The sequence below is a fragment of the Panthera onca genome, chromosome E1 (assembly GCF_046562875.1).
Source record: "Panthera onca isolate mPanOnc1 chromosome E1, mPanOnc1 haplotype 2, whole genome shotgun sequence".
In the NCBI taxonomy this organism is placed as follows: Eukaryota; Metazoa; Chordata; class Mammalia; order Carnivora; family Felidae; genus Panthera; species Panthera onca.
The window spans coordinates 54,583,390-54,607,085 of NC_138352.1; the positions used below are offsets into that span (position 1 = coordinate 54,583,390).

A 23,696-nucleotide genomic window follows, 5' to 3' on the forward strand; every position below is an offset into this window, starting at 1 on the left:
ACAGCAGAGAGCCTGACGCGGGGTAGGAACCCCCGAGCTAAAGTCGGATGCCTAACTGACTGAGCTGCCCAGGCGCCCGAGTTAGAAGTTTAAAAAAATGTTTTTAACATTAATTTATTTTGAGAGAGAGAGATAGAGAACAAATGGGGGAGGGGCAGAGAGGGAAGGAGACAGAGAATCCCAAGCAGGCTGTGTGCCGTCAGCACAGAGCCCGATGACGTGGGGCTCAAACTCACAAACCATGAGATCATGACCTGAACCGAAGTCATGAGTCCAACACTTAACCGACTGAGCCCCCTGGGCACCCCTGAGTTAAGTGCTTTTTTTAAATTAATTTTTTAAAGTTATTTATTTACTTATTTTGAGAGAGCCTGAGCAGGGGAGGGGCAGAGAGAGAGGGAGAGAGAGAATCCCAAATAGGCTCCGTGCCATCAGTGCAAAGCCAGACGTTGGGCTCAAACTCATGAGCCAGGAGATCAGGACCTGAGCCGAAGTCGGGTGCTCAACCGACTCAGCCACCCAGGCGCCCCATGTGGTAACAGCAGAATATGTATTCGGACTTTTTTCTTTTTCAGAAAGTCCATTATCAATGACCACGAAAAGGCTTTGGGAGATAGTCCACAAGCTTTAATTTTTTCTTCTCATGCCTTCAAACAAAATTTTAAAACTGTTTGAAATTGAACTCCAAAAACAGTAGATGTGTTATTTTCCAACAAGTTGTGTCTACAGAATTTCTTTTGACGGGACAGTGACTGAGAAAAGAATTCTTTCAAAGCCTTTGCACCTGAGCTGCTTTCTGAGAGCAGTTTGCTTATTGGCCTCCAGTAGCCCCTTGTGTATTGGAACCAGAATATTCTTTGCTCCCTTGAGCCATTGCCCATGTTCCTGCCATTCTGGAGGTCTCCGTTCTGTGGCATTGACTCTCGAGGGGGGTTGGAACTCCCCAGCACCAAGCCTGCTGATGCTGACGAAACCAGGGTGTGGGACTCCCCTTGGGCCTGGCTGGCATCAGTCAGCAGGCACTCTGGCACGGAGCACTACTGACTCCAGCCTGCCCAAGCTACTGTAGTTGCTTCTCTTTTAAAAGCATCCTCTTTTTTTTCTGTTCCTGCACCCGGGCTAAAATTTCAGGAGCAAGAAGGGTGGGAGGAGGTGAGGGGGGCGGTGTGTGTGGGAAATAAGAGGTGGTTAAACCTGCTTGTCCTGATTTGAAGTAAATGGTAGGAGTGATAGGCTTATAAACTCTGATCCCAGCCGTTGCCTTCTACTTACCAGCCTCTTAGCTGGAGTCGGCTGGGGACCCTTCTGAGCAGCCCCAGTTGTCCCGTGCAGGATGCTGCTAGATGTGCTGCGCAAGTACGTCCCGTTCCTAGGAGGGATGCTTTGATTCTTGCCCTTCACTGAGAGCCTCGGGCCTGGGATTGGCCACTTGGCTCCAAGTCAAGTCTGTGGCTTGGCGCTTTGCATTGGGCTGTTCTGAAGAGCAAGACTGTCAGCTGTCACGAGTAATGCTCGGGGGGCCCTTGGTGGGGGCGAGTAGAGTCCCTTGAGTGAAACACAGCGGTAATACTTCTGACAATGGAAATCAGCAGGTCTTTGTGGAAGGGAGCTTTTGCACAGAACGCACATATGAACTGTAAAGAAGCCCCATTTCCCTTCCCTGGATTCTCTTCACGAGGGCAGTGGTAGTTAGCTGCATTGCTCCCTCTGAATATGTCTCTTGGTTTTCGTTCCCAAAGGACTGCCTCCAACTCCAGTCCAGCTGCTCTATCCGGTGTCTCGATTCAGCAACGTCAAATCCCTCCAGCACCTTTGCAGATTCCGAATCCGACAGCTCGTCCGGATAGATCACATCCCGGATCTCCCACTGCCTAAGTAAAGTGGGGTCTCTAGGGGTGGGGCGGGAATGGAATGGAGGGTTGGTTGTAAATGTTAGTGAGGCCCGCCAGCTGATCGTGCCGTCAGTGTTCACAGGCGTCGCCCTTTCGCTTCTCACGTGTCTTAGCACCCAACTCTGGAAATGTCAGCCGGCAGCCAGAAGGGAGGAAGGTGTGTGCGTGTGTGTCAGCCTCCCTTCTGCAGTCGCTATGCAGAGTGGAGTGGAGGTGGTAAGAGGGAGGGAGACAGAACTGTAATAAGTGAGAAAGTGGGAATTTTCTTAGGTCGACAGTTTTTTGTGTAGTCTCAGCCATCCAGGGGTTGAAGAAGAAGGAAGGATTGAACAAAAGCGGCCTTTCGTTTATGATCTTTGTATGTAACACTTTACGTGTATCCCTCTTGTGTTCACAGACCTCTGATCTCTTATATCCGAAAGTTCTACTACTATGATCCTCAGGAAGAGGTGTACCTGTCTCTAAAGGAAGCGCAGCTCATTTCCAAACAGAAGCAAGAGGCTGAACCCTCCACGTAGCGAGGGGCCCCCTGCTAGTCGCCACCAAGGGTATGAGCTCTCTGTCTCGCTGCCCGGCTAAGTGTTTCTGGACAGTTATCATCGTGGGCCTCGCTCCCCTCCCCCACACCCCATGCGTATACTCTCGATCCAGGCATCTGCCCATGCAGTTACCAGATCTGGTCATGGAGTCCAGGGGGCACATATGCCAAATGGGAGAAGAACAGATAGACATGAGAGGTCTCAAGAGTATTTGCCAAGCAGCATGCAAGCTAATCACTGAATGTAAATAAGGAGGAGGGCACACAAGTGTAACTAAGCGTGCGGTCTTCTCTCATACTTTGACCACTCTTCTTGCTGTTGCACAAATGACGTGTAAAACAGGACACCAAAGGGGAGGAAACTTCATCAAAGGGGAGGCAGACGTGCCTTTAATTACAACAGGTGTGTGCTTCAGTGGGAACTCCCGTGTCCCATGGCTTGGCATGTGAGGGCGAGAGCAAAAAAGCTCAGTCTTCTACTTAGATTTCCATCCGGACCACTGAAAAGTAAATTATTGAAAAGAGTAAGTGAATTAGCTAAGGAATTCATTTATCTAAGTGGCTGTTCTCCTGTCACTACATTAACTGACTTCTAGTCATTTATTCTCCCCATAAAATACCTTGGAATACTGGTTTGTGCAGATGAATGGTAATTAGTCTCTTAAATTGCAGTCACGTGAGCATTGAAAGGTAAGGATGAGTAGGGAACAAAATTGCCAGAGAGTTGTGATTTTGGTGGTGTGGATTACCTGCAGGATCTCACGTTCTGGTGATCTGCAGGGTGCAGTGATCCCCCGTCTTTCCCCTTTGCGTAGAGTGTCCTCTTGAAGCACCCACTACGTCTGCTACCCTCTAACCTTCTCTGTTCCCAGTGCCCCCTCCCACACCGAGCAAACGAGGGGAAAAACCGGCAGAGTGACAGCCTTAGAACCCAGGGAGCCATCATCTCCCCGTGCTCTCTGCTGTCTTTATAACCGGAGAGTGTGACGACTGGCGTTTATGTCCCACGGGTTTTCCTGGGCCATGACCAAGGTGATCCCAGCTGTGTGTCTCCTCTTAGCTGTGGACATCCCCGAGCCTGTGCTCTTGGTGGAAAGCATGTGAGCTGGCCTAGTAAAGATTAACAAGAGGAGAAGGAATGAAAGGAGAGTGATCAAGAAATGGTGACCCTGGGAGGCTGCGTAGCTTTAACTTAAAGCATCCTGGTCTGGGTGTGCAGTCTCTTGTCGTATCTTCAGTTGTAGGCAAGTTGTACGCCCTCGGAAGCGATTCCTACAACATCGAAATGCTCCGATGTCTGGGAGGATTTCTCTGCTTGGTGGCTTTGCAGTTGAGATTAGGAAGGGAAGGCAGGAGGGAATGGCGGCACCTGCACGGTGGCACCCTCGTGGAGTAATTAGGACCCTTTAGTCAGGGCACCGCTTCTGTAGGCGCCGTGCCTCGGGAGGAACCCTCACAGCACGTTCAGGGTGGGCTCGGGGTGGCCGAGGGCTCCAAACTTCATCATATGGGGAATACATGATTAACACGGAGCAGAGAAGTTCTGAGGTGAGAGGGGCTTGATGGCTGAAAGAAATACAAAGGAAGAGTGGTTCAACTTAGTCTGTGTGGCTCCAGGGACCACAGTGAATGGAAGTTATAAGGAGCTAGACTCTAGTCTAACTTTAGAAGAACTGGGGTTTTTTTATGTTTATTTTTGAGAAAAGACAGGAGAGACAGAGTGCAAGCAGGGGAGAGGCGGAGAGCGGGGAGACACAGAATCTGAAGCAGGCTCCAGGCTCCGAGCTGTCAGCTCAGAGCCCGATGTGGGGCTCGAACTCACAAACCGTGAGACCATGACCTGAGCCAAAGTCGGATGGTTAACTGACTGAGCCACCCAGGTGCCCCTAGAAGAACCGTTTTAACAGAGAGGTCCAAAAGTGGAATGGTTTTCCAGAGGCGTTAGTGAGTTCCCCCATTTGTTTATGCACTTAGCAGATATCTGTCTACTTGTTGAGTACCCAAAGTAGGTTGGGAAAAGTGCTGTGCGGGATAGTTCCTGGCCCTGACCTCGCTGAGCTGCAATTCTCATAGGGAGAGACAGACAGACAGCAAACATGTAAATAAGTGAATAGGCTGATTTCAGTTGGCTGTACTGTTACGAGGAATAAAACTTGGTGAAGTTTAGTGATTGGGGTGGGAGAGTGGTACTTAGGTTTGGATGATCAGGGAAGGCCCCTGTGAGGAGGTATCCTTTCAGCTGAGATCTGAATATCAAGGAGTCAGAAGAGGATCTGGGAGCAGAGCATTCTGGGCAAGCGGTCCAATAAGCATAAAGGCCCTGAGATGGGAAGGGGCTTGATCTGATAAGGTACAGGCCAGGGGTAGCCATTTGTCGTGAGTATGGGGGACGGTCGTGTATTGGCAAAGGCTTGAACTGAGCTCCCAGGGTCTCTTCGCTCTGTGTGACACCGGGACTGTTGCCTGTGGCAGAGAGTAAGCATCATGCCTTTCTCCCTCCAGATTCAGACCTCGGGGCCCCTTGAGAAAAGGGAAGTACCACTCCTGAAGGGGGACGGCCCTATTTTGTGAAATTCGGCCCTTATGACTTCTTGTTGGTCAGCCTGCTTTTAATTTGGGAGTTCTGAATGGGCCACTTGGTCTGTGCGTACTGTCACCTGGGGAGTTCATGTCAGGGTGCTTGGAGTCAGCAGACAGAAGAACAGTTGGGACAGTGCCCTCATTAAGTCAGGAGGTAGAAGCTGCGTTGGCATTTGTGATCATATATCACTCCTCTTCGGTAGCCAGAAGCTGCAACGACCTATAGCATTTTCTAGCCGGCTCACCAGGGGTTACTCCAGGGCTTCAGTTTTTTCTTTCTTTTACTTTCTAGTCCCTGCAGCAGACAAGCCTCAGGAAAGGAGGGGGGGGGGGGGAGGAAGTGGGTGGAAAATTAAAAGGTGAGGGAAAAGGAGAGAGAGAGGTTAGGCAATGTGATGGAATATGTTTATTAGTTATTTTAGGACCTTTTTTTAGCGTCCAAGTCCTAGGCCGCTCAGGTCCCTGCAGCAAAGGCCGTTGCCACATCCTGAGCCGGCAGCCGTGTTGGTGGGAGCCGTTGGCTTTTCAGGTCTCCGTTCTCTGTTTGAGCTGTACTTTTCCCCAGCCGAGGCTGGGCTGCTCTCCATCTTGGTTCCACTCCAGTGGGCCGCTCTGATTTTTTCCTTTTTTCATCTAGGCATTTGGTTGCCAAGCTCCAGTTTTGAAGAACCAAATGAAGCTACCGTGGAGGGGAGTGAGGAAGAACGAAGGAACGGGAAGGGCGGAGACCCTCTGTGCAAGGACTTTGGCTCCCCTCGCCGCTCTGGGGCTTGGAAGAAGCACACAACCACACTCTTTGAGCGGGGGCTCCGCCTCTTCGTGTCCAGCCCCTGTGCTATCCTGGAACTGGACGAGCTCCTTGGAAAACTGGAAGAAGTCTCAACACTGTTCCTTTTTTAGAAGTTTTGTTTTGGGTATTTGCATTTCTCCGTATGGAAAACTTCCTTTAAAGGCAGCTGGGGTTTGTGCCCATTGGGCTGGAAGTGGCACCAAGGGCGAGACAGGTCCAGGGGAGGGGAGAGGAGGAGGGATTGCCAGTGACGGTCATTCAGCTGGTGCCAAAGGCAGAGTGCGCGCGTTCACCATTGACCTTGAAGAAGGAGAGAGGAGGAGTCAGAAGTGTAAATCAAGTGGGGAGTTTCTGAGAGATGTGAATCTGCCTCTCTTTAAGCATGGGTAGCCTCAGTAGCAGCAGGAAAGAAAGGAGGGTGGGTGGTCTCGAACAGAAGACTGCTGAACAAAAACCGGCAAAGGGCCCGCCCCTGCTGGGGAAAGTAGTGGCTCCTCACATCCTTTCCTTCTAAGGTTTTAAATGTGATTTCAGCATCACCTCTCATAGAAGCTGTGCCAGTTTTGTCTTACGGAATTCCTAAGTTCTGTGACCTCAAGCCAGTCCCATTCTTCCTCCACCCGCCACCCTCCACCCCTCCCCTCGAGATGACTGTACATTTCACTCCGATCATGGCAACATCGTTCCTATTGCCTCTGCCAGCTGTCAAGGCAATGGATTTTCTCATCACCTGAGCAGTTGAGAGCCCTCATCATGAGCTGCTGAAGTTAATGGAGCATGCTTCCAGATTCTCAATGGCAGGCTGTACCCGTGACTTAGGAGTCAGTGGTACTTCCCTCCATATGTCTGTCAGCTAGTGAGAGGGAACATGGAGGACGGTGAGAAACGAAGCTGTTGTACTTGTGCTCTTCCGAGAAGAAGCTCTCCAGTGTCTCAGCCTTAATGGAACGTCGTTGGATCAGAGAGGAGGAGAGCATTACATCTCCTGTTTTTAGGTTTATCGCTGTTGTCCCACTTCCGTGACGGGAGGTAGCAAGAGCTTTTTTATTTTCCTGTGTCTTTTCTAGCAACCCAGGCATTTTCGTGAGTCAGATCCTGTTGGCCCCCCTTCGTGGGGCAGTGTGTCAGATGCTGATTTGGGAGTTGCCCACCTTCCAGGTAGAAGTGGAGGAGGAGGGAGAAAGACTCCAGCGCTTTTCAGTGGTCTTTGATTTTTTTTCTGAAGCGGGCCATTGTCAAATCATACGATATGAGTTTGCTTTTCTATAGAGTTACTCTGGGGAGAGGTTTGCTATTAAGATGTGAAAATCAAGCTGTTTGGGTCTTTATTGTTCTTTTGTAGTAATGTTCCATTAGACTGCCTTTTTTGGTTCCCCTGTGCTTATATCTGCCTCATCTCATGAGATAAAATAATATGGTCAGGTTTGTGGTTTCCTGATGGTTTGGGGGTGAGGCCCCAGTGTCTCGGTAATTTATAGGACTGTCTCATCTAGAAGTGTTGGCCTTCTGCCTTATGTCCTGCATGGAATGGCCAGTCTTCCTCCTTGTAGTGGAATTGGGAGGAGACTTGCAGTGTTACCTGTGTGTAAGCATAAGGAAAGAGGGGGCCCACAGAATGAGCTTGTAGTGTAAACACAGCCCACCTTTGTGTTGTTGTGAGGTACCTCTTCTCTCCTTGAATTCTGGGTGGTACTGCCCGCCAATTAAGATAGTGATCCCAGAAATTGGCTTAGTCTGTGAGTCTTGCCTCTTGGGGGTGCAGATTAACTTGCCATCTTGCAGAAAGTGCCACCCAACAGTAGACCATATATCTGGAATCAAGTGGGATCCTTGAGTGGCTGATGTGCAGTTCTTTGGGATTCTATATATATATATATATATATATATATATACATACATACACATACACACACACACACACACACATACACATACCATTTCACCCACCCATCACTTAAAATTCTTTTTCTTAGTGTGTTTGCCTGGCTCTGGGCTAGATACTGTGGAAAACACAAGAGGGGAAAGACATGATGTCTGGCCTAATGGATCTTTTAGGTGACTGCCATCCATGAAGCAATTGGAGAGCATGGCAGAAGAGTCAAGGGCTGTCTTTAAAGAAATCCAGATGGTTAAGATCGGGGTAGGCGAGGTGGTCTAGGAGAGCTCTTTGGTGGTGAGGCGTTGGATCCTGGGCGAGGGTAGGACAGTGAGACAGGAAACACGTGAATGGAAGGCTGGAAGCGGAAATCTGCAGGCTGTGTGCTGAGTAGTGTGTGCAGCCCCAATCCAGAGCAGCAGCGTCAGTCCCTCCTTTCTCAGTTTAGATGGAAACTTCCTAGCATCAGGCAGATCTGAGTACCGAGGGCTTGTGATGGTGAAGTGGAACCCAAAGCCGGAAGTCAGCTGGCTCCTGCCCACGACCAGGGGCCTCACTGCCCTCAGCACAGTCTGGGTGCTACCCTTTGCGGGACCAGGGGTTTCCGCTGGAGGATTCAGACAGTCAGGTCTAGAAGCAAACCTCAGCTGAAGAGGCATGACCCAACCTCACCACCGTCCTTCTTTCTCCTCCCGGGAAAGGGTAACATAGACCTGTGTCCACGATCTGTTGGTGCGCTAGTCACGGCCCAGGCTGTAGCCTCGTCCTTCCTCAGGGTGGGCTGCGAGACAGAGTTGCACAGAGGGGAGACAGACTCTCTCCGCAGATGAGGGGGAGGAAGAGGCGGGAGTGGGGCAGCCGGCTGAGGGACCGGCCTGGTGAGAGAGCAGAGAGAGAGCAGGAGCGGCTGGCCTGTCGCCAGCACTTCCGCTCAGCTCTCCGGGCTGGGCCCACCCCTCCTTTGCCAGTTCTGTGTCGTGCTCGTTGAGAGGCGGTCCACAGACGGAACTCATTCCTCTTTGATTGTTGTGTTTGAAAGTCACAAACTGGAAAAGGTTCTTACCTCTAGGGACCCACCATTGATTTCTAAGTTGTGGATGGGTCCTTGCTCGTGTGAGCCTTACTTGTTAGCGGTCAGCCTACTGCAACCTTCCTCAGGACAGGTGTGAACCACCGTAAGCTAGTGACAACTACTGCTACGATTTGCTGTTACTTGAAATTCGCGGGCTGTGGCAGGAACACAGAGTGAGGAGGGTGGGGCTTTGCTGTGAGGACTAGGCAAGTGGGGGGCGACGGGGAGTTTGGGACCGTTGACGGCGGCCTTCGCCCGTTGGCCAGCTGGCGCCTAGATCTACTGAACGTGAGCCATGGACGGCAGCGTGCAGGCCCCTGAGAGGAGAGGCTGGGCGGGAGCTCGCCACCAGGTTTCCTCTCCCCTTGTCCTTCCTTTCGCTGGGGCTCATGGTGGCCCTTGCCAAGGATGGGAGTGGTGTGGGGACGGCTGCAGACACACTCACGGTGCCCATCCACAAAGATCGGGGGAGCAGGGATGGTGCTTGGTGTTGGCAGATCTGAACGTGAGAGCCTGGAGGAGAGCTGGATGCCTTGGGGTGCCCTCAGCCGAGGCCCTCAGGGGAGCCAGGCTGCTCGAAGCCCTCGGGTCCCAGCAGGAAATGGGGATGGGACTTTTCCCTCCAGTTACATCCTTCTGCACTGCTGCCTCCTCCTTGGCCTCAGGCCCTGACGTTGGAGGACTAGGTGTTGGGATAAAGCTCCATGGCTGCAGGAAGGAGGTCTGAAAGCGTGCGTCTGCGTGTGTGTGTGTGTGTGTGTGTGTGTGCGCGCGCGTGTCTTCATTTGCGGAGGTCTTGCCACCAGTTGGGGTGTTGAGAGCATCTCCATCGTGGGGAGACCTGCCATTTGTTTTCCACTTTTAAGAGAATGACATGCCCCCTGTCCCTAAGGGAGGAGCTTCTGAGTTAGACATTTTCCCTATGGGAATCCTCTTGGTTTGGTTTGTGGGAGAGGGGGGAATGGATAAATGATTTTTATCTCTAATTGTCAACACAGCTGTTCTTACACTGAATTTGTGCTATTGCATACATGTAGCCATCTTTCTTTTCACTGCAGCAGTGTTTATCAGTAGTTCAAAATGATTTATTTGCTCCTGGGGAGTAAAATCTTTTTTATTAAAAAAGAAAAAGAAAAAAAAAAAGAAAGAAAGCAAAGCGTGGCTCCCTCCCCCTGTGATAGCTGTAGGATTAGTGGGCCTCAAAGAAACTCAAGAAGGCAAAGTCGAGTCTACCAGTCCCCGTGACCTATCCTGTTTTGCCATCGGAGCCCTCGTGCTCAGCACAAAAGGACAGGAGGCCTTGAGACGACGGAGAGCAAAGCATTGGGAGGAGTGAGGTGGGGTTTGGGCCGTAGAGACGGAGGCACTGGGGACTCAGGTGCATCAGTTCGAAGAACAGAGTAAAGTGTATTTAAAATACCGATTGTCTAATCTGCCAGGGAAAGACCTTTCTTTACATACAGGTTCCATACTGTCTTTGTCCTTTCCATCGCTTCTTGACCTTCCTGGGAGGTGCCGGCCCAGTTGCTCCCTGCTTCCCGTCCGTCCTGTCCTCTGTACCCCTTCTCTCCTCCCTTCCCACCCCCATCTACCTCTGGGAAGCCAGTCCTGCATGCTGAGTCTGTGACTTGCCTTCATGCTCATTTCATCTCGGTTAGAGGGTACCTAGAGCTGCTCCCTCCCCGCTCCCTCCCAAGTGCCAAGAGGCATGAAGGGGCAGGTAAAAAGCAGCCAGCCATGGAAGACGCGAATGTCTGGTTGCAGCTGGACTGCAGCCTTGGCTCCTGGAGAGAGAGTGTGAAGAAAACCTAGGACACTCTTGTTCGGAACCCAGGATAATCACACACCGCCTGCCCAGCTCGGGTGGGGCAGGAAGGCTGGTCTGGCTACTCCATCCCTGGTGCTCCCTTCAACGGGGACCTGCCCCTCACCGTTCGGCCCAGAACCTTTTTCAAGGGACAACATAATCCAGGCACCGCTCTGTGGGCAGGCCGGTCGTCGGAGCGCCCACGCTGGTGCTGCCCGTGGCACAGCCACTGCTGTACATTTTTTGGTTGTTTTTAAGAAACTCAATGAAGAGGGGTGTCATTCTGGGCTCAGCGTGGTTGCCAGTTCTTTCCCAGAAGGGGAGCCGCACCCCCTGCAACCGCCTCTGTCCTGTTTGCCACCCTGCCCTCCTCCAAGCCAAAGTGTGGCCTGGCTTTTGTCTTCCCCTTTAGTTTTCCTCCTCTCTCCCCCCCCTCCCCTTTTTGTGCTTAATTTATTAAAATAGTTGCTGTATAATTTATTTTCATAAACGATAAAAAATTACTAAATGGTTAAAATAGACTTGCAGGCCAATCTTAAATGGGGCGGGAGGGTCTGTGGGGCGGGTGGGGTGGGGAAAGGGAAAGATGTTTTGATATAAACAAATGCACTTTGGGTGTGTTTTGGTATTTTTCTGGGGATAGATGGGTGGGTGTTGGGATGTCCCTGTAGATCAGTTCCAGAATGGGGTGTCTGTATATACTGTATTAATAGGCATGTTTGACTCTCATAAAGGGATGTTAGTAGCTCTGCTGCAGGTCCTGTTTGGAAACCCCACGTACAACTCCCAGTTTTTGTAAGTGTCAGTGCGGGGGACATTTGACTCTTGTGTTTGTATCTCCTTTTTATGATTGCTGTACTGACCCATGTCTTTCGGGGGAGGGGTGAAAAGAGATTTGAAATAAAAATGTTTAGAAATTACTTCGTGTTATTTGGGTTCGTGTTTGTCAATCTTTCTGCCCTCTCCTACGGCTCCTCACCGCCACCAGCCCCGCAGGCTCACGCGACCCACCCCTGGTGATCATCGGGGCTTCTCCGTGATGTCAGCCAAGCCGCACACATCCGGAACTGGTCTGGTCAGAATTAGAGACGTTGGAAAGTTCCCCCAGACCAGTGGCCATTGCTCAACGCTGCTTTCGCCTTCCCCGGCAAGTGCAGGAGAATTCCAGGGCGTTTTCTGGGGCCAAGCGCCCATGGCCTTCCGGTTGGTGAGCAGTGGTGCGGGACTGTCGCTAGGGAGGATGCATGTTTCCCCTAGCGGTCTTCCCCGCTGTCTTCCCCCCCCCCCCCCGCCCCCCCAGGCTGGCAGTCAAGGTTTCTTGAGAGTTTAACCTGCATCCCTCGCGCCTCTCCAGCCCAGTCTCTTCTGGAGCTGCGCCCTTTGGAGACAAAAGGAACAGAATGTTTCTCTGATGGACAACCAGGCGTACTTGGAGCCACTCGAAACTCTCCTCTTCACTTTCCCTCCTAATCCCTCTCCCAAGTCCCCCACTCAGAGGGCCACTGTGCCACCTTGGCACATCGAGGGGAATTTTCTGCAATTTCTCTGCATCTTCAGAGCAGGAAGCATGTGAGATGAAGCCCAGTTTGGAGGAGTTGTGTTTTCATAGGACTGGTTAGAAGTGCCTCACGGGGGAGTCTGGGAATCCCCACTCGTGCCAGTCACGGGTCGTGTGGGGAGGAAACGGCATATCTGTTCTGACAGCCGTTCTATGATAGCATGAATTCCCCATTAAAGTTTTCTGCCCTTTTGGAAGGAAAGGTGCTCCAAGCGACGGAATTGAACAACACTATGAGGGAAAAGGCTTAACTCAGAACCAGCAATTGAAATGCTCTAATGGCTGCCGTTGGGACACAGTTGTCCATCATAAGGAACCTTTGCTAACACCATCAGTCAAGAGTGTTAGTGTGCATTTCTTCAAAGGAGAGACGTAGGTTTTCCTCATTTCCGACCAGCATTGTTGATATTAGTAATGACTTATTAGGAAAGACAGAGCTTCCGACTTGGGCGATACAGCCCAGGAAAGGCATTCTTTTGGCAATAGTAAGCCCCAAATAAAAAATGACCCCCTGCCATCCTCTTTACCCCCAAAACTTGACCCCACCTGCATCACCCCCTGTGTTCCCTGGCCGTCCTCTCCGGCCACCACTCTCTGGCACGAAGCCTGTTCCATCTCACCTGTGAGTGGTGCCTCGTTGTGCACCTGCCTGACTAGAATTCAAGTACAAACACGCGGCAAGTGGTGACCGTGTGGGGATTCCCCTCCTCGTTCTGTTTGTTGTGTGTCCCCTGAGGAGGAGGTGCGAAGAGTGAATTTTCTGTCTTGGTTCTCTCCAGCCTCTCGTGAGCATCTCGTGCGTGATGATTCTTGTGCCACGTGGGTTCTGGAGACCAACCCTTTTCATCTGGCGCCCAGCCAAAGGCACAGGTGTTGACTCCAGCTCTGAAGAGGCGTTAGCTGAGTTACCGCTGGCCTTTAGTGGAGCCCCTTCTCGAGAGATTTTCAGAATGAATTTTGATCAAGCTAATCCTACGCGCTGATCCCCATTTAATCACCCTCTTCATTTGAAAACTCACCCTTCAAGGTTTTGCTCCAGGGTCGCCTCTGGAATTTTCGCCAGCCGCTTGTGGCCAAGTCCTCCGTCCTCTGTTACTCGTTCATGTGTCTGCCTGCTTGCTCCTCTGTGACCTCTGGTCTGAGACGGATGGAGCCTGTGTCCCGCTCAGCTTTCTCCCTGCTCCCGGGGCTGGCACAGTTGGGTAGATGTGCCAAGGTGGTGGTGGTTGAGGAAAAAGGTGAGATCAGCCCCCTGCCCAGTCAGCCAGCCTTGAACCTGGATTTTCACTGTTCACACGGGAAACCTTGTTGGTAATGAAATAGGGATTCTTTGTTAACTGTCGGGCTTCTTCGGGATTTTCTCAAGAGATTGGAGTTTTGGCGGTTGAAGTAAGAGTGGGAACTATGTGACATGACTGTAACCCAGGATAGTCCAAAGGTGGGGTGTGGACCCCTTCCTCCTGGTGTCAGTGCTGGCAAAGCACCAGAGCTGTTGCTGCCCTTTGGTGGAAGATGTTCCCCATGTAGGGTCAGCAGGCTTTGTCCAGTGACCAGAAATTGCACTGAACCACCACCCCCACACACACACACTGAATTCTCTGACAACAGAAAGCCTGCATTGAAGGGTGCCGGGGGGGGCTCGGTCGGTCAAGCTTATCTGACTCTTGGTTTCAGCTCAGGTCATGATATCGTGGTTCATGGTATCGGTATCGAGCCCTGAGTTGGGCTCTGCATTGGGATTTTCTCTCTCCCTACCTCTCTGCATCTCCCAGCTCTCTCTCTTTCTCTCAAAGTAAAAATTAGGGGCGCCTGGGTGGCTCATCGGTTGAGCATCTGACTTCCACTCAGGTCATGGTCTCGTGCTTCATGAGTTTGAGCCCTGCATGGGGCTCTGTGCTAATGGCTCAGAGCCTGGAGCCTGTTTCAGATTCTGTGTCTCCCTCCCTCTCTGCCCCACCCCCATTCACACTCTGTCTCTCTCTCTCAGAAATAAAAATAAACATTAAAAAAATAATAAAGAGCTCAGCTCAGGCACCCTTCTTCATGTCCTGGGCTTCTGGTCTCATCCCATGTGGTGTCACAGCCTGGCTTTCCCTGCCCACTTCTGAGAACTTGGTTTTGTGTCTAGGCCTTTATTCTGCAGATCCAGGGGTGATAAGACAGGTGGCGAATAGAAGATGCCAGCTAGGTTTATACTGGGAGGGAAAAATCAGTGTGAGCAGGTCACAGCTGAGTCCTGGTGTGTGGGACAAGACTCCTTTCTCCAAGTGGAGGGAGATGGGGAGGGAGCCTTTGTTCTCTCAGTTCCCAGGCAGAGTGGGGAGCTGGTGGAGAGCACCCTCAGGGCAGGGGGGCTGTAGTTTGGAAAGTCTGAAATGTGAGGGACAGTCTGGTAGCAGCCATTCCGTGTGGGACATTGGTAGAGCTAAAGGAGATTTCTAGAAGTTTCTTTCTTTCTTTCTTTCTTTCTTTCTTTCTTTCTTTCTTTCTTTCTTGTTTATTTATTTTTGAGAGACCGAGAGAGAGTGCAAGGGCAGGGAGGGGCAGAGAGAGGAGGAGACACAGAATTCAAAGCAGGCTCCAGGCTCTGAGCTGTCAGCATGGAGCCCGATGCAGGGCTCGAACTCACAAACAATGAGATCATGACCTGAGGCGAAGTCGGATGTTTAACCGACTGAACCACCCAGGCGCCCCAAGATTTCCAGAAGTTTCACTGCACCTTGGGTGTCATCTCCTGGCACCCCTTCCCTGCAGTTGCCCCCCCCACACACACACACACACATGCCCTGGTGTCAGTGAAGGAAACAACAATAGGAGTAGATACCCTTTTCTTCTGGATGTAGGGCTATTTCTCTGAATGGACGTCATATGCAGAAGTGAGCACAGGCCCAGCTTTCAACGTGAACTCTTATTGCATCTGGACAGTGGGTGCTGCGTCGTGTTCATCTTCTGCTCTGTCCCCCATCCCCACAGCCCAGGGCTGTACCAGCGCACCCAGAGATGCCCACAAGAACGTGTGCTGCAAACAAGGGAGTGGGTCAAAGACAGCCAGGCCGAAGTGAAGGTGGCAGTAAGGGAAGGTCCTCTGGGCTGGAATCACCTTTGGTCCTGAACTGGGGCGGGGGGGGGGGTGGGGAGATGGGGGGGCAACCATACCAGAACGGAAATTCACACCGGAAGCAAGGTGGGTAAGGAGAGAACCCAGAAGGCCGTTGTGGAGTGTGAAGCAGAAGCATGAAGCTGGGGTGTGGTGCTTCTCAGCCAGAGCAAGGGTTTGTGAGCCTGAATCACTCAGGCAAACTTTTTAAACTTCACACTCACCCTGAGACTGAGACACCCCCCCCCCAACGCTGGCCCGCTTAGAATCTCAAGGGGTCAGGTATGGGGGGGGCGGGGGGGGGTTAGAATGGTGGACACGATGCATCTGATAGGTCCTTGCCTACACCTGCTTGTGAACACTGTTAGGGAGGACCCTGCTCGGCATTTGTCCACCTGGTTCGAATGTGGGCTCCACCACTTGCTAGTCATGTGATCTTGGAAGTCTATTTATGCTTTCTTAGTCTGTTTCCTCTCGAAAAGAGGGAGAGGGTTTTTACTTACCTCAGGAGCGAGTAAATGAGATGTTGCATGCATTATTAGCGGCATTTTGAAGAGAAGGGCTGAGGGCTTTCTGCCTTCTGTAAAGCAGAAGGAAACGTGATAAGACTTCAGGACTGTCGCCGGAGGCTGCAGTGAGGAGTGGGTTGGAGGAAGAAGGGAGGAGGGAGGGAAGGTTGCTGGAGGGTCAGGCTGGCCGGGGGAGGGGGGAGAGGGTGGCGGGAACAGGTGTAACCGGTGAGTTGTTGGGCTTTTTCTGCCACCTAGTGGCTCCTCTGGGCTGTGCCATCCCCTCCTGCCTGGCCGGGCGCAGTGGGGCGAGGCTGGATTGAATATTCCTGAACTCAGCGTCTCCGGTTCTCTTCTGCTGCCCCCATTTAACGCCCTGTCCCCTCGGAGACCCTGGCCTGTGACACATCCTCCACATGGTCCTGGTGTGTGGGACAAGACTCCTTTCTCCTAGTGGAGGGAGAGGGGGGAAGCCTTTGTTCTCTAGGCTCCTAGGCAGAGGGGGGAGCTGGTGGAGACCAGCCCCGGGACCCAGTCTGCCCTGCTGGCTTGATGACTGCTAATGGTATTCTGCCCTGGGGGGGTGGGGGTGTGTGTGCCAGGCCTTCTGGCACTGGGGGCCCAGACCGGCCCGGGGTCTGCGTTGGGTTTTATTGAATTCTATGTGTGCTACTGTGTGCAGAGCCTGGGTCAGGATTCTCTTGAGCTTGGCCACCCCACTGTCTCCAGAGGATTTCGCCTTTGTCTCCAGGATGAGGGGAAGGGATCAGAGAGCCGCAGCCTGCGCACCCCCGACCACCCCGCGGAGGGCCCAACGGGGGAGGGGGCCTCTGAGCCAGCTCTGCCTCTGGGTCTCGTCATCTCCCTCCCCCATGAGAGGTGCCAGCCCCTCGGAGGAGGCTGCCTGGAATGATGTCCTACTTGCATCATGTCTGGCTCCCGCTTCAAAGGCAGCTGTGACTGTTTGGTGAGGGGTCTGAGCTTGGGTGAGGGGCTTCAGGAGGAGGCCAGGAGCTACACGTGGGGCTGGGAATCCGGGGTCAGGCATCCACAGGCCCCCTGCATCCGCCCTGCTGCCCACTGCCCTCCCCACCCTCAACACCCACTTTTCCTCTCAGGGCCTCGCAGCCTCAGCTGCAACCAGGCCAGGATTGCATCATTCTTGGCTTTGTTCACAGAGCAGCAGGTGGAGGAGTGGGGCCCGCTGTCCGCGCCCCCCCCCCCCTCCTGCTCATCTCCTTCCACTCCCTCCTGGGTAATCCTCCTTCCTCCCTTCTCCGGCTCACCGCACCCCCACCCTGGGAGTTGTCTGCCTCACCCGTGGCTCTCAGATCCCTTTCCACCTTCTCCTGCTCCCCAGGGAGCCCCCGAGGCAAAGGGAAGGAGGCTGGGGCGGAACGCAGAAATCCCCACCAGGCTGGAAACTGCCCTCATCATGTCTGTTCCCCACTCAGTTGGAGGCAGGTGCCACCCTCAAAAGAAGCACCTGGTTGCAGTCAGGGTACGGTCTCTCCGAATTTGGGAACAAGGTTAGAAACCGTCACCTGATAAAGCTAATAATAATTAACATGAGATGAATTAATTCAGCTCTTTGGAGAAAGTACTTCGCTTTTATCGATGATTTATGTGCCTGTCCGTGAACCAAGAATGTTATACTCACATCCCAATCTTTCATCAACCCTGTGAGATGGTACTATTATCACTCTCGGCTTACGGAGGAGGAAGCCAGAGCTCAGACAGGTGAGATACCACACGGCCACTAAATGGCAGACGTGGGACCTGAACCTTGGTCCGTCTCCCTCCAGCGGAACTCAAAGCTTCTTGAAGAGATGGCTGGAAAATTAAATGCTGACCAGACTGGGATTGTCTTTTTACCCCCTAACTAGACGTGGGTTTTTTTTTTGTTTTTTTTTTTAAGTTTTATTCGTTTATTTTTGACAGAGAGCATGAGCATGGGCAGGGGTGGGGTGGGGAGGGGCAGAGAGAAAGGGAGAAAGAGAGAATCCCAAGCAGGCTTCACACGGTCAGCACGGAGCCCTACACGGGGCTCAGACCCACGAACTGCAAGATCATGACCTGAGTCAAGACCAAGTGTCGGAGGCTTGACTGACTGAGCCACCCAGGCGCCCCTAAAAGGAGGTTTTTGCCCAAGACACTCATCAAGAGACAAGACTACTGTCCTCTTTTAATCTTAGGAAGGAGATTCTATAAGACGTATGTCAAATGGCCTGGGCAGGGCCCTGCCCCCATCCCCCACTGCTGCCTGTCTGAGGAAATGCCGTTGCTGATGATTCTGGCCCTTGTGAGGCGTAGCAACAGGAAACGAAGAGCTTGTCCAGGATGCAGGCTGCCAGGGAAGAGGGAGGACTGGGGGCTGCCCGCTTGGATCTTGCAGTCCTTCTTAGGGACCCTGCTTGCGGAGCTTCCTGCAGTGCTCAGGTGTGTTGATAAGCCAGCTTTGGGGTTTAGCAATCGAGCCACCATGACTTTGACTAGTAGGAGTCTATTTGTCAGGGCCAGAGCAGCATCTTTGGGGACAGACAGTTCTCAACTGCGCGAAGCCCAACCCCAGACTTTAGGTCTAGCCAAGCAGCAGCTGTTCCAGAAGCCCATCGTGGGTGGCTGCTGCCTTGCCGCCACCTCCCCCTGCTTGTTTGCACTTCTCAGTGGCTGCTTCCGCCCTGAAAGAGAATCACAGGGAAACGGACTGGGCAGACCGGAGCCTGCCTTCACGGCCCAGGGCCCAGCTCCACCACGACCTGGGGGAGGCCGGGTCAGGGTCTGGGGGACTTGCTTGCTGGCACTCTTCTCAGCTGCTTGTCTCTTTAGCCCAGGACAGACTCCGTCTGAAGAGACAAAGGGCCCCATTGACCCCATAGCCTTGTGACCCCACCCAAAACTGTCCCTCCCCTCCCCAGGCAGCCGAGAGGGCACTCACTCGCTTGGGTTGCGGACAGGGCCCTCGAGGCCACTGAAAGGACCGGTGGCCGGGGACGAGAGGCTGCCAGGATGCCTGGCTGTAGTCCCAGGAGCAAAGCCACAGATACCCCACAGGCCAGAGCACGGGGTGGGGGTGGGGGGGCACTGGGGGAGTCCAACCTCAGCCCTAAAATGGGCTGCCCATGAGCTCAGGGCCTCCCCGGCCTGCATTCCTGCCTCCCTCCCCCCAGATGTCCCCCACACCCAGCCTATAAAGCCCCCTTTGTCTGGGCCCACTGAGGATCTTAACTCTCCCCATCTCAGCTTCCCGCCCCCTGCCCCCTCACCCTCTGGTGCCTAACAAAGAGGCCAGGGTGCAGTGAGAGGTGGTGAAACCCCCTCCCTGTCAGCCTGGGCAGTGGCCCAGGGGGTTTGGGCAGCCAGCCCCTACCCACCGACACTCTCCCCCACCTCAGGGCAGGTTAATTCCCACCCCTGTCCACTCTGGACTCCACACTCCTGGGCAGCATGCCTGCCTCTCACATGCCTGCTCATGTGATATCACCCTCAGTTCAGCCCTGCCCTGTCAGGGGCAAGGCACAGGGGCAGTGGGCAGGCAGGAGCCACCCCTGATGGGGCGGGGGGAGGGGGGGTACGGGGAGTGGGGGAGGCAGTCTCTTTGCCACCTCTTTGGCTCTTTACCAGAGTGAGTGGCCCCATTGCCACAAGTCAGGTGCCTGGCTGGCATCTGGGGCTGCAGATGACCCTTGTCCGGCAGTGGACAAACGGTTCAGCCCCTCCTCCTGCTTGGCATATGCCTGGGGCATGGCACACGGTAGGCGACAGGAATCTCCATCTCTGCTCCCCACCCCCAGCCAAGGGCCTCAGAGCACGTTTGAGCAGAGGCTGGATCCTGGCAACAGGGAGGGGCGCCTCCCGACCATCTCCTGCGCTCACAGGGTCACAGGATCCAGACCCCTGCTCACAGGGTGGGGGCCGCTGCCGTGTCTTCCTGTGTTCCAGGCTCCGTGGGCGTCTCTGACCTGCTCGAGGAGGGGCATCGGCCTGGGAGACGAGTGGTTTGGGCCACGGGGTCAGCTCTGTCACCAAGCTGCTGTGTGACCCCCGGGCAAGCCTTTCTGTGGCCCCTGTAAGATGAGGGGTGGGGCCCCTCTAACTCATAAATCTCAGAAACGAAGAGAGGGGCTTCCCTTGGAGGGATGGTCCTCTCTGGGCTAACAATGCCCCCAGGACAGGCAGAACAAGGGGTGCTGGCAGGGATGCGGCCCTGGATGTGTGAGTGGGTGTGCATTATGCGTGTGAGATTGTGAGTGTGTGGGTGTGTGACCGGGCGCGCGCGCGCGCGTGAGCGCGGCGCCTCCACCCGCGGGTGGGAGGGGGAGGGGGCGGGGCCTGCGGGGCGGGGTGGGGTGTAGGGGGGGGTGTCTGGGCGGCTGACAACCGGTGCTCCTCGCGCTGGGCGGTCGCCGGGTTGCCGCACCGACAGGGCGACAGGGCGCATGGAGGGGCCGCCGCCCCCGGCGCCCCCCGGGGCTGGCGCGGCGAGGACGGCGTAGCGGGCAGCAGCATGGAGCAGGTCGGCGGGCGCGGGACGCGGGTGCGTGTCTGGGAGGGGAGGGCGGGGGCCGTAAGCAGGGGACGAGGGTGGGCGCGCCAAGGGGGAGGGGGGGTTGGGGCGCTGGGGCTCCGAGCGGGGCTGGAGCTCTGGGGGGAGGGATGGGGCTGGTGTGACACACAGCTGGTGGTACACACACACACGCACACGCACACACGCTGACACACAGGGAGGCGCGCACAGAGGGCGCGCACGCTGCCTCTCTCCCCACCCAGGAGAGCACCCGCCTTTAGAAGCCCCCCTCCGCACTCGGTGAGGTCTCAGCCCTGCCAGGATCCTAGGCCTAAGGGGGCTGCAGGCTGGGCGGAATGAAGGAGGCACAGGAGGTCGAGGTAGCTGTCCAAGGCCACAACACCGCTGACCCCCTAGCGAGACCTCAAGATACAACCCCCTCCCTCCCCCACCTGCACCTCGAGGGGCTTCTCCCAGCCAGCCTCCCCCTCCCCTCCCAGTTACAGCAGCTGCAGCAGCTGCCGTCACCATTTCATGGCAGTGAAAAGATGGGGTGGGCTGGGCAGTTTCTCTATAGGCGCCCCAAATACACACCTGCAGCCCCAGCCAGGCCCTGGGGGCTGTCTTTTCCTTTACACAGGCTCCATCGGAAGGGGGCAGGGGTGAAGACCCGCTCAGGTTGGAGCTCCTCACCCCCTCCGGGGAGCTCAGCAAATGGACAAGCGGGGCCAGTCCCCTTAAGTGAGCGAGGGGGGCCTCTATCCTGACTTGTAGTCTCCCGCTCAAAGAAGGGCACAGCCTGACGTGGGCAGGAGTGAGGGGGCTGCTCCTGAAGCTGTCTTACTCCCTTCATAATCTTCATAGTCTTGCCTTGGGGTGGGGTCTGGAGTGGTGGGGTTTTCTGTTCCTGGGCTTGCTGAGTTCAGCCACACTCCTGGGCTCATTGGGGTTGATCAGCCTAACGCAGTAGCCTGGGGACCTGAGCTCTGAGACCCCTCCCCTCCAGGCTGAGCATGGGCCCCCTGCCTCTGGCAGAGGGGTTCTTGGGTTGTCTGTGCGGGTGATGAGGAGGGGCAGGAGGAGGGATAGAGGGTGAGCAGTTGGTGGCGGGGGCGGGGGGGGGGTGTGTGTGTGACGATGATCCTAAGTTCTGGGGAGGCATGAAGTGCTCTGGGCATCTTTCCTGGGCTGCGTGTGCTCTTTGGGGCGGAGTTGTGGGCTAGTCTAGTCTCCAGGCCTGTTTGGCATCTTGGTTGTTAATTTAAATGGCTGGTGGCAGCACCAGGCCTGGCAGGGGGAAGGGGACTCCATTCGTCATTATCTGCTGTTGCTGTCATTACTGACTCTACCCTCAGCTCCACTCTGAGTGCAAACAAGTGGGGGGTGGGGGGACAGTACTAAATGCCACTGAATTGCCTACATTAAAATAGTTAATTTTATGTTATGTGAATGTCGCCTCAATTTAAAAAAAAAAAAAAAAGGAAGGGTAGGGCTAGGGACCCTCACTACTTTCTGCCTAGAGGACCCTAAATGCATTTCACCGGGAGTGCTGCTCTGCCCAGATTGCTCCCAATTGCCCCCATCCGCCTTCCCTATACGTCTTCGGGGAGGTCAGCTGTTTCCCCTTCCCCAGAGGAGAGATCCTGGCTCCCCTGTGCCCTGGCACCGTGGAAGGGAGGAGAGAGCTGGAGGAGAGTAGGACATTGGGCTCCTGCCCGTCCCCATCAAAGGGACACTGGGAGGTCTTGGATATCTGTCCTCTCTCTGGGCTGCTGTGAAATCCCTGCCAGCTGTGCTGAGCGGTGGCTTTCCAGGTCCCTTCTAGGTGTCCTAGGACACCTCTGCTGAACAGCACAGCAGCCAGCCTGACTGCTAGACTGTGAGACACCCGCCCCCCCCCCCCCCCGCAAGACAGGGACTCTGGTGATCAGCACAACCAGGGAGGTGCCCAGGCTGATGGCAATGTCTTAAGGCAGCCCCAGCCCTGCTGGCCCCATGGGCGTCACCAGCTTTCTGGATGTGCCGGGAGCACGGTTTGTATGGGGTACTTCTGAAATCGGAGCTTCTTTCACCAGGGGAAGCTCCTATTTTAAGTTTCGCATGTGCTGAGCCCTCTTGTAAAGCAAAGAATCCTTTTATAGTGCAAGAACCGCCCCAATGTGTCTGTGTGGTATGTGTGGATTTTGGCATGTAGGTTTCTTAAAGGGGAGCATGCCTGGAATCTCTCACAGGGGCTGGAACTGCCAGGTGGGGTGGGTGCCAGGACTGAGGGGCTTGCCCCCTGCGGTCGGAGCCCTGCCCCTCTTTTCTCTCCCTCCAATTCCCCTCTCCCTCCCAGGGCTGGCTCAGAGCCAGACAGAGGAGAGGGAGCAGCTGCCGGGGATTTCCAGAGCTTCCAGGGGGAGGTGGGAGCTACCCTTCCCCTCCTTCTTCACCCCTCCCCTCTCCTCTTCCTTCCCTCTGCGTTTCCCTCTTCTCCCTTTTCCTCCTCTCCACCCCCCTCCTTTCCTAGAAGGGCAGAATGGAGACGGGGGGGGGGGGGGGGGGGGGGGGGGGGGAGGGAGAGGGGCCAGGGCCCTTCTGTGTGCAGGATGCGCAGTGGTTCGGGACAGCAAGGAGGGGTCCGGGGGCCCGTGGCAGAAGCAGGACTGCAGGCCAGTTGCTGGAAGAATTTAGAAGCCCTCACACAGAACCTCAGAATTTAGCATCCTGGAGCTGGAAGGGACTACCTGGCCTAGCTCCTCCCGGAGGGATCCTGCTTTGTAGAGCAACAGCTTGGCATCAGACGTCAGCAAGTTACTTAACCTTTTCTGAGCTTTGTGTCCTCATTTATATAGCGGGGCTAATAATGCCCCCCTTACAGGGTGGTCATGGGGAGTAAATGGAATAATGTTGGTAAAGAGCTTGGCACACAGTAGGCACTCGACACATTTTAACACGTCTTCGTGATGTCCTAGGTGGTGTCATCGCCCGTATAAGTCATCTGTTAGCCTTGTACACTCAGTCCAGGCCACCGGGCCCTCAATCACCCAGTGTCACACAGTTGGGAGCCTGCAGGGCTGAGACCCCAGCCCAAGGCCTCTTCTCCCTGCATCGCGACAAACACGGGTCCCCTGAGGGGCTGCCAGGGGAGAATGGCAGGACGGGGCATCTTTTATCCGGCCCCTGCCCTGACAGCAGGGTTTTACTGGGTGTGGCTTGTTTGATAAACATCTCTTGACTTGAATGAATGGGCCCACACCTGCTTTGGAGATGAAAATTTCGGTGGGGGTAGGTTCCTTTGGGGGACAAGCAGAGGACAACCTGGGGGCCCGAGAGCCAGAGAGGCATAGGAACAGGCTCTCCCCTCTGGTCCTGCCCTCTCGCCCTTCTCCACCAGGGGGTGCTCTCTCCCCTTCAGTGGAAGGGCCGCCCCTGTCGTCCAGGTTTAGGGCTGCCCGTCCTATAACCCCGATCCTCTGTTTCTCCTT

General features: G+C 54.4%; 2 protein-coding genes across 4 annotated transcripts in view; both read left to right on the plus strand.

Moving 5' to 3' along the window:
• Positions 1-11,475, plus strand: part of SOCS7 (suppressor of cytokine signaling 7) — a 32,956-nt gene extending 21,481 nt beyond the window's left edge. For both annotated transcript variants that reach the window (XM_060646252.3, XM_060646253.3), the window contains 3 exons: positions 1,740-1,875; positions 2,290-2,440; positions 5,648-11,475. In XM_060646252.3, coding sequence (XP_060502235.3) covers positions 1,740-1,875; positions 2,290-2,410 — 257 coding nt within the window. In that variant the 3' untranslated portion in view covers positions 2,411-2,440; positions 5,648-11,475. The remainder of the gene's footprint in view (positions 1-1,739; positions 1,876-2,289; positions 2,441-5,647) is intronic.
• An 8,612-nt stretch (positions 11,476-20,087) lies between these two features.
• ARHGAP23 (Rho GTPase activating protein 23) overlaps positions 20,088-23,696 on the plus strand; it is a 79,916-nt gene continuing 76,307 nt past the window's right edge. The window contains exon 1 of one of the 2 annotated variants that reach the window (XM_078437234.2): positions 20,088-20,256. In XM_078437234.2, coding sequence (XP_078293360.2) covers positions 20,227-20,256 — 30 coding nt within the window. In that variant the 5' untranslated portion in view covers positions 20,088-20,226. The remainder of the gene's footprint in view (positions 20,257-23,696) is intronic. The other variant, XM_078437235.2, reaches the window with a different exon arrangement.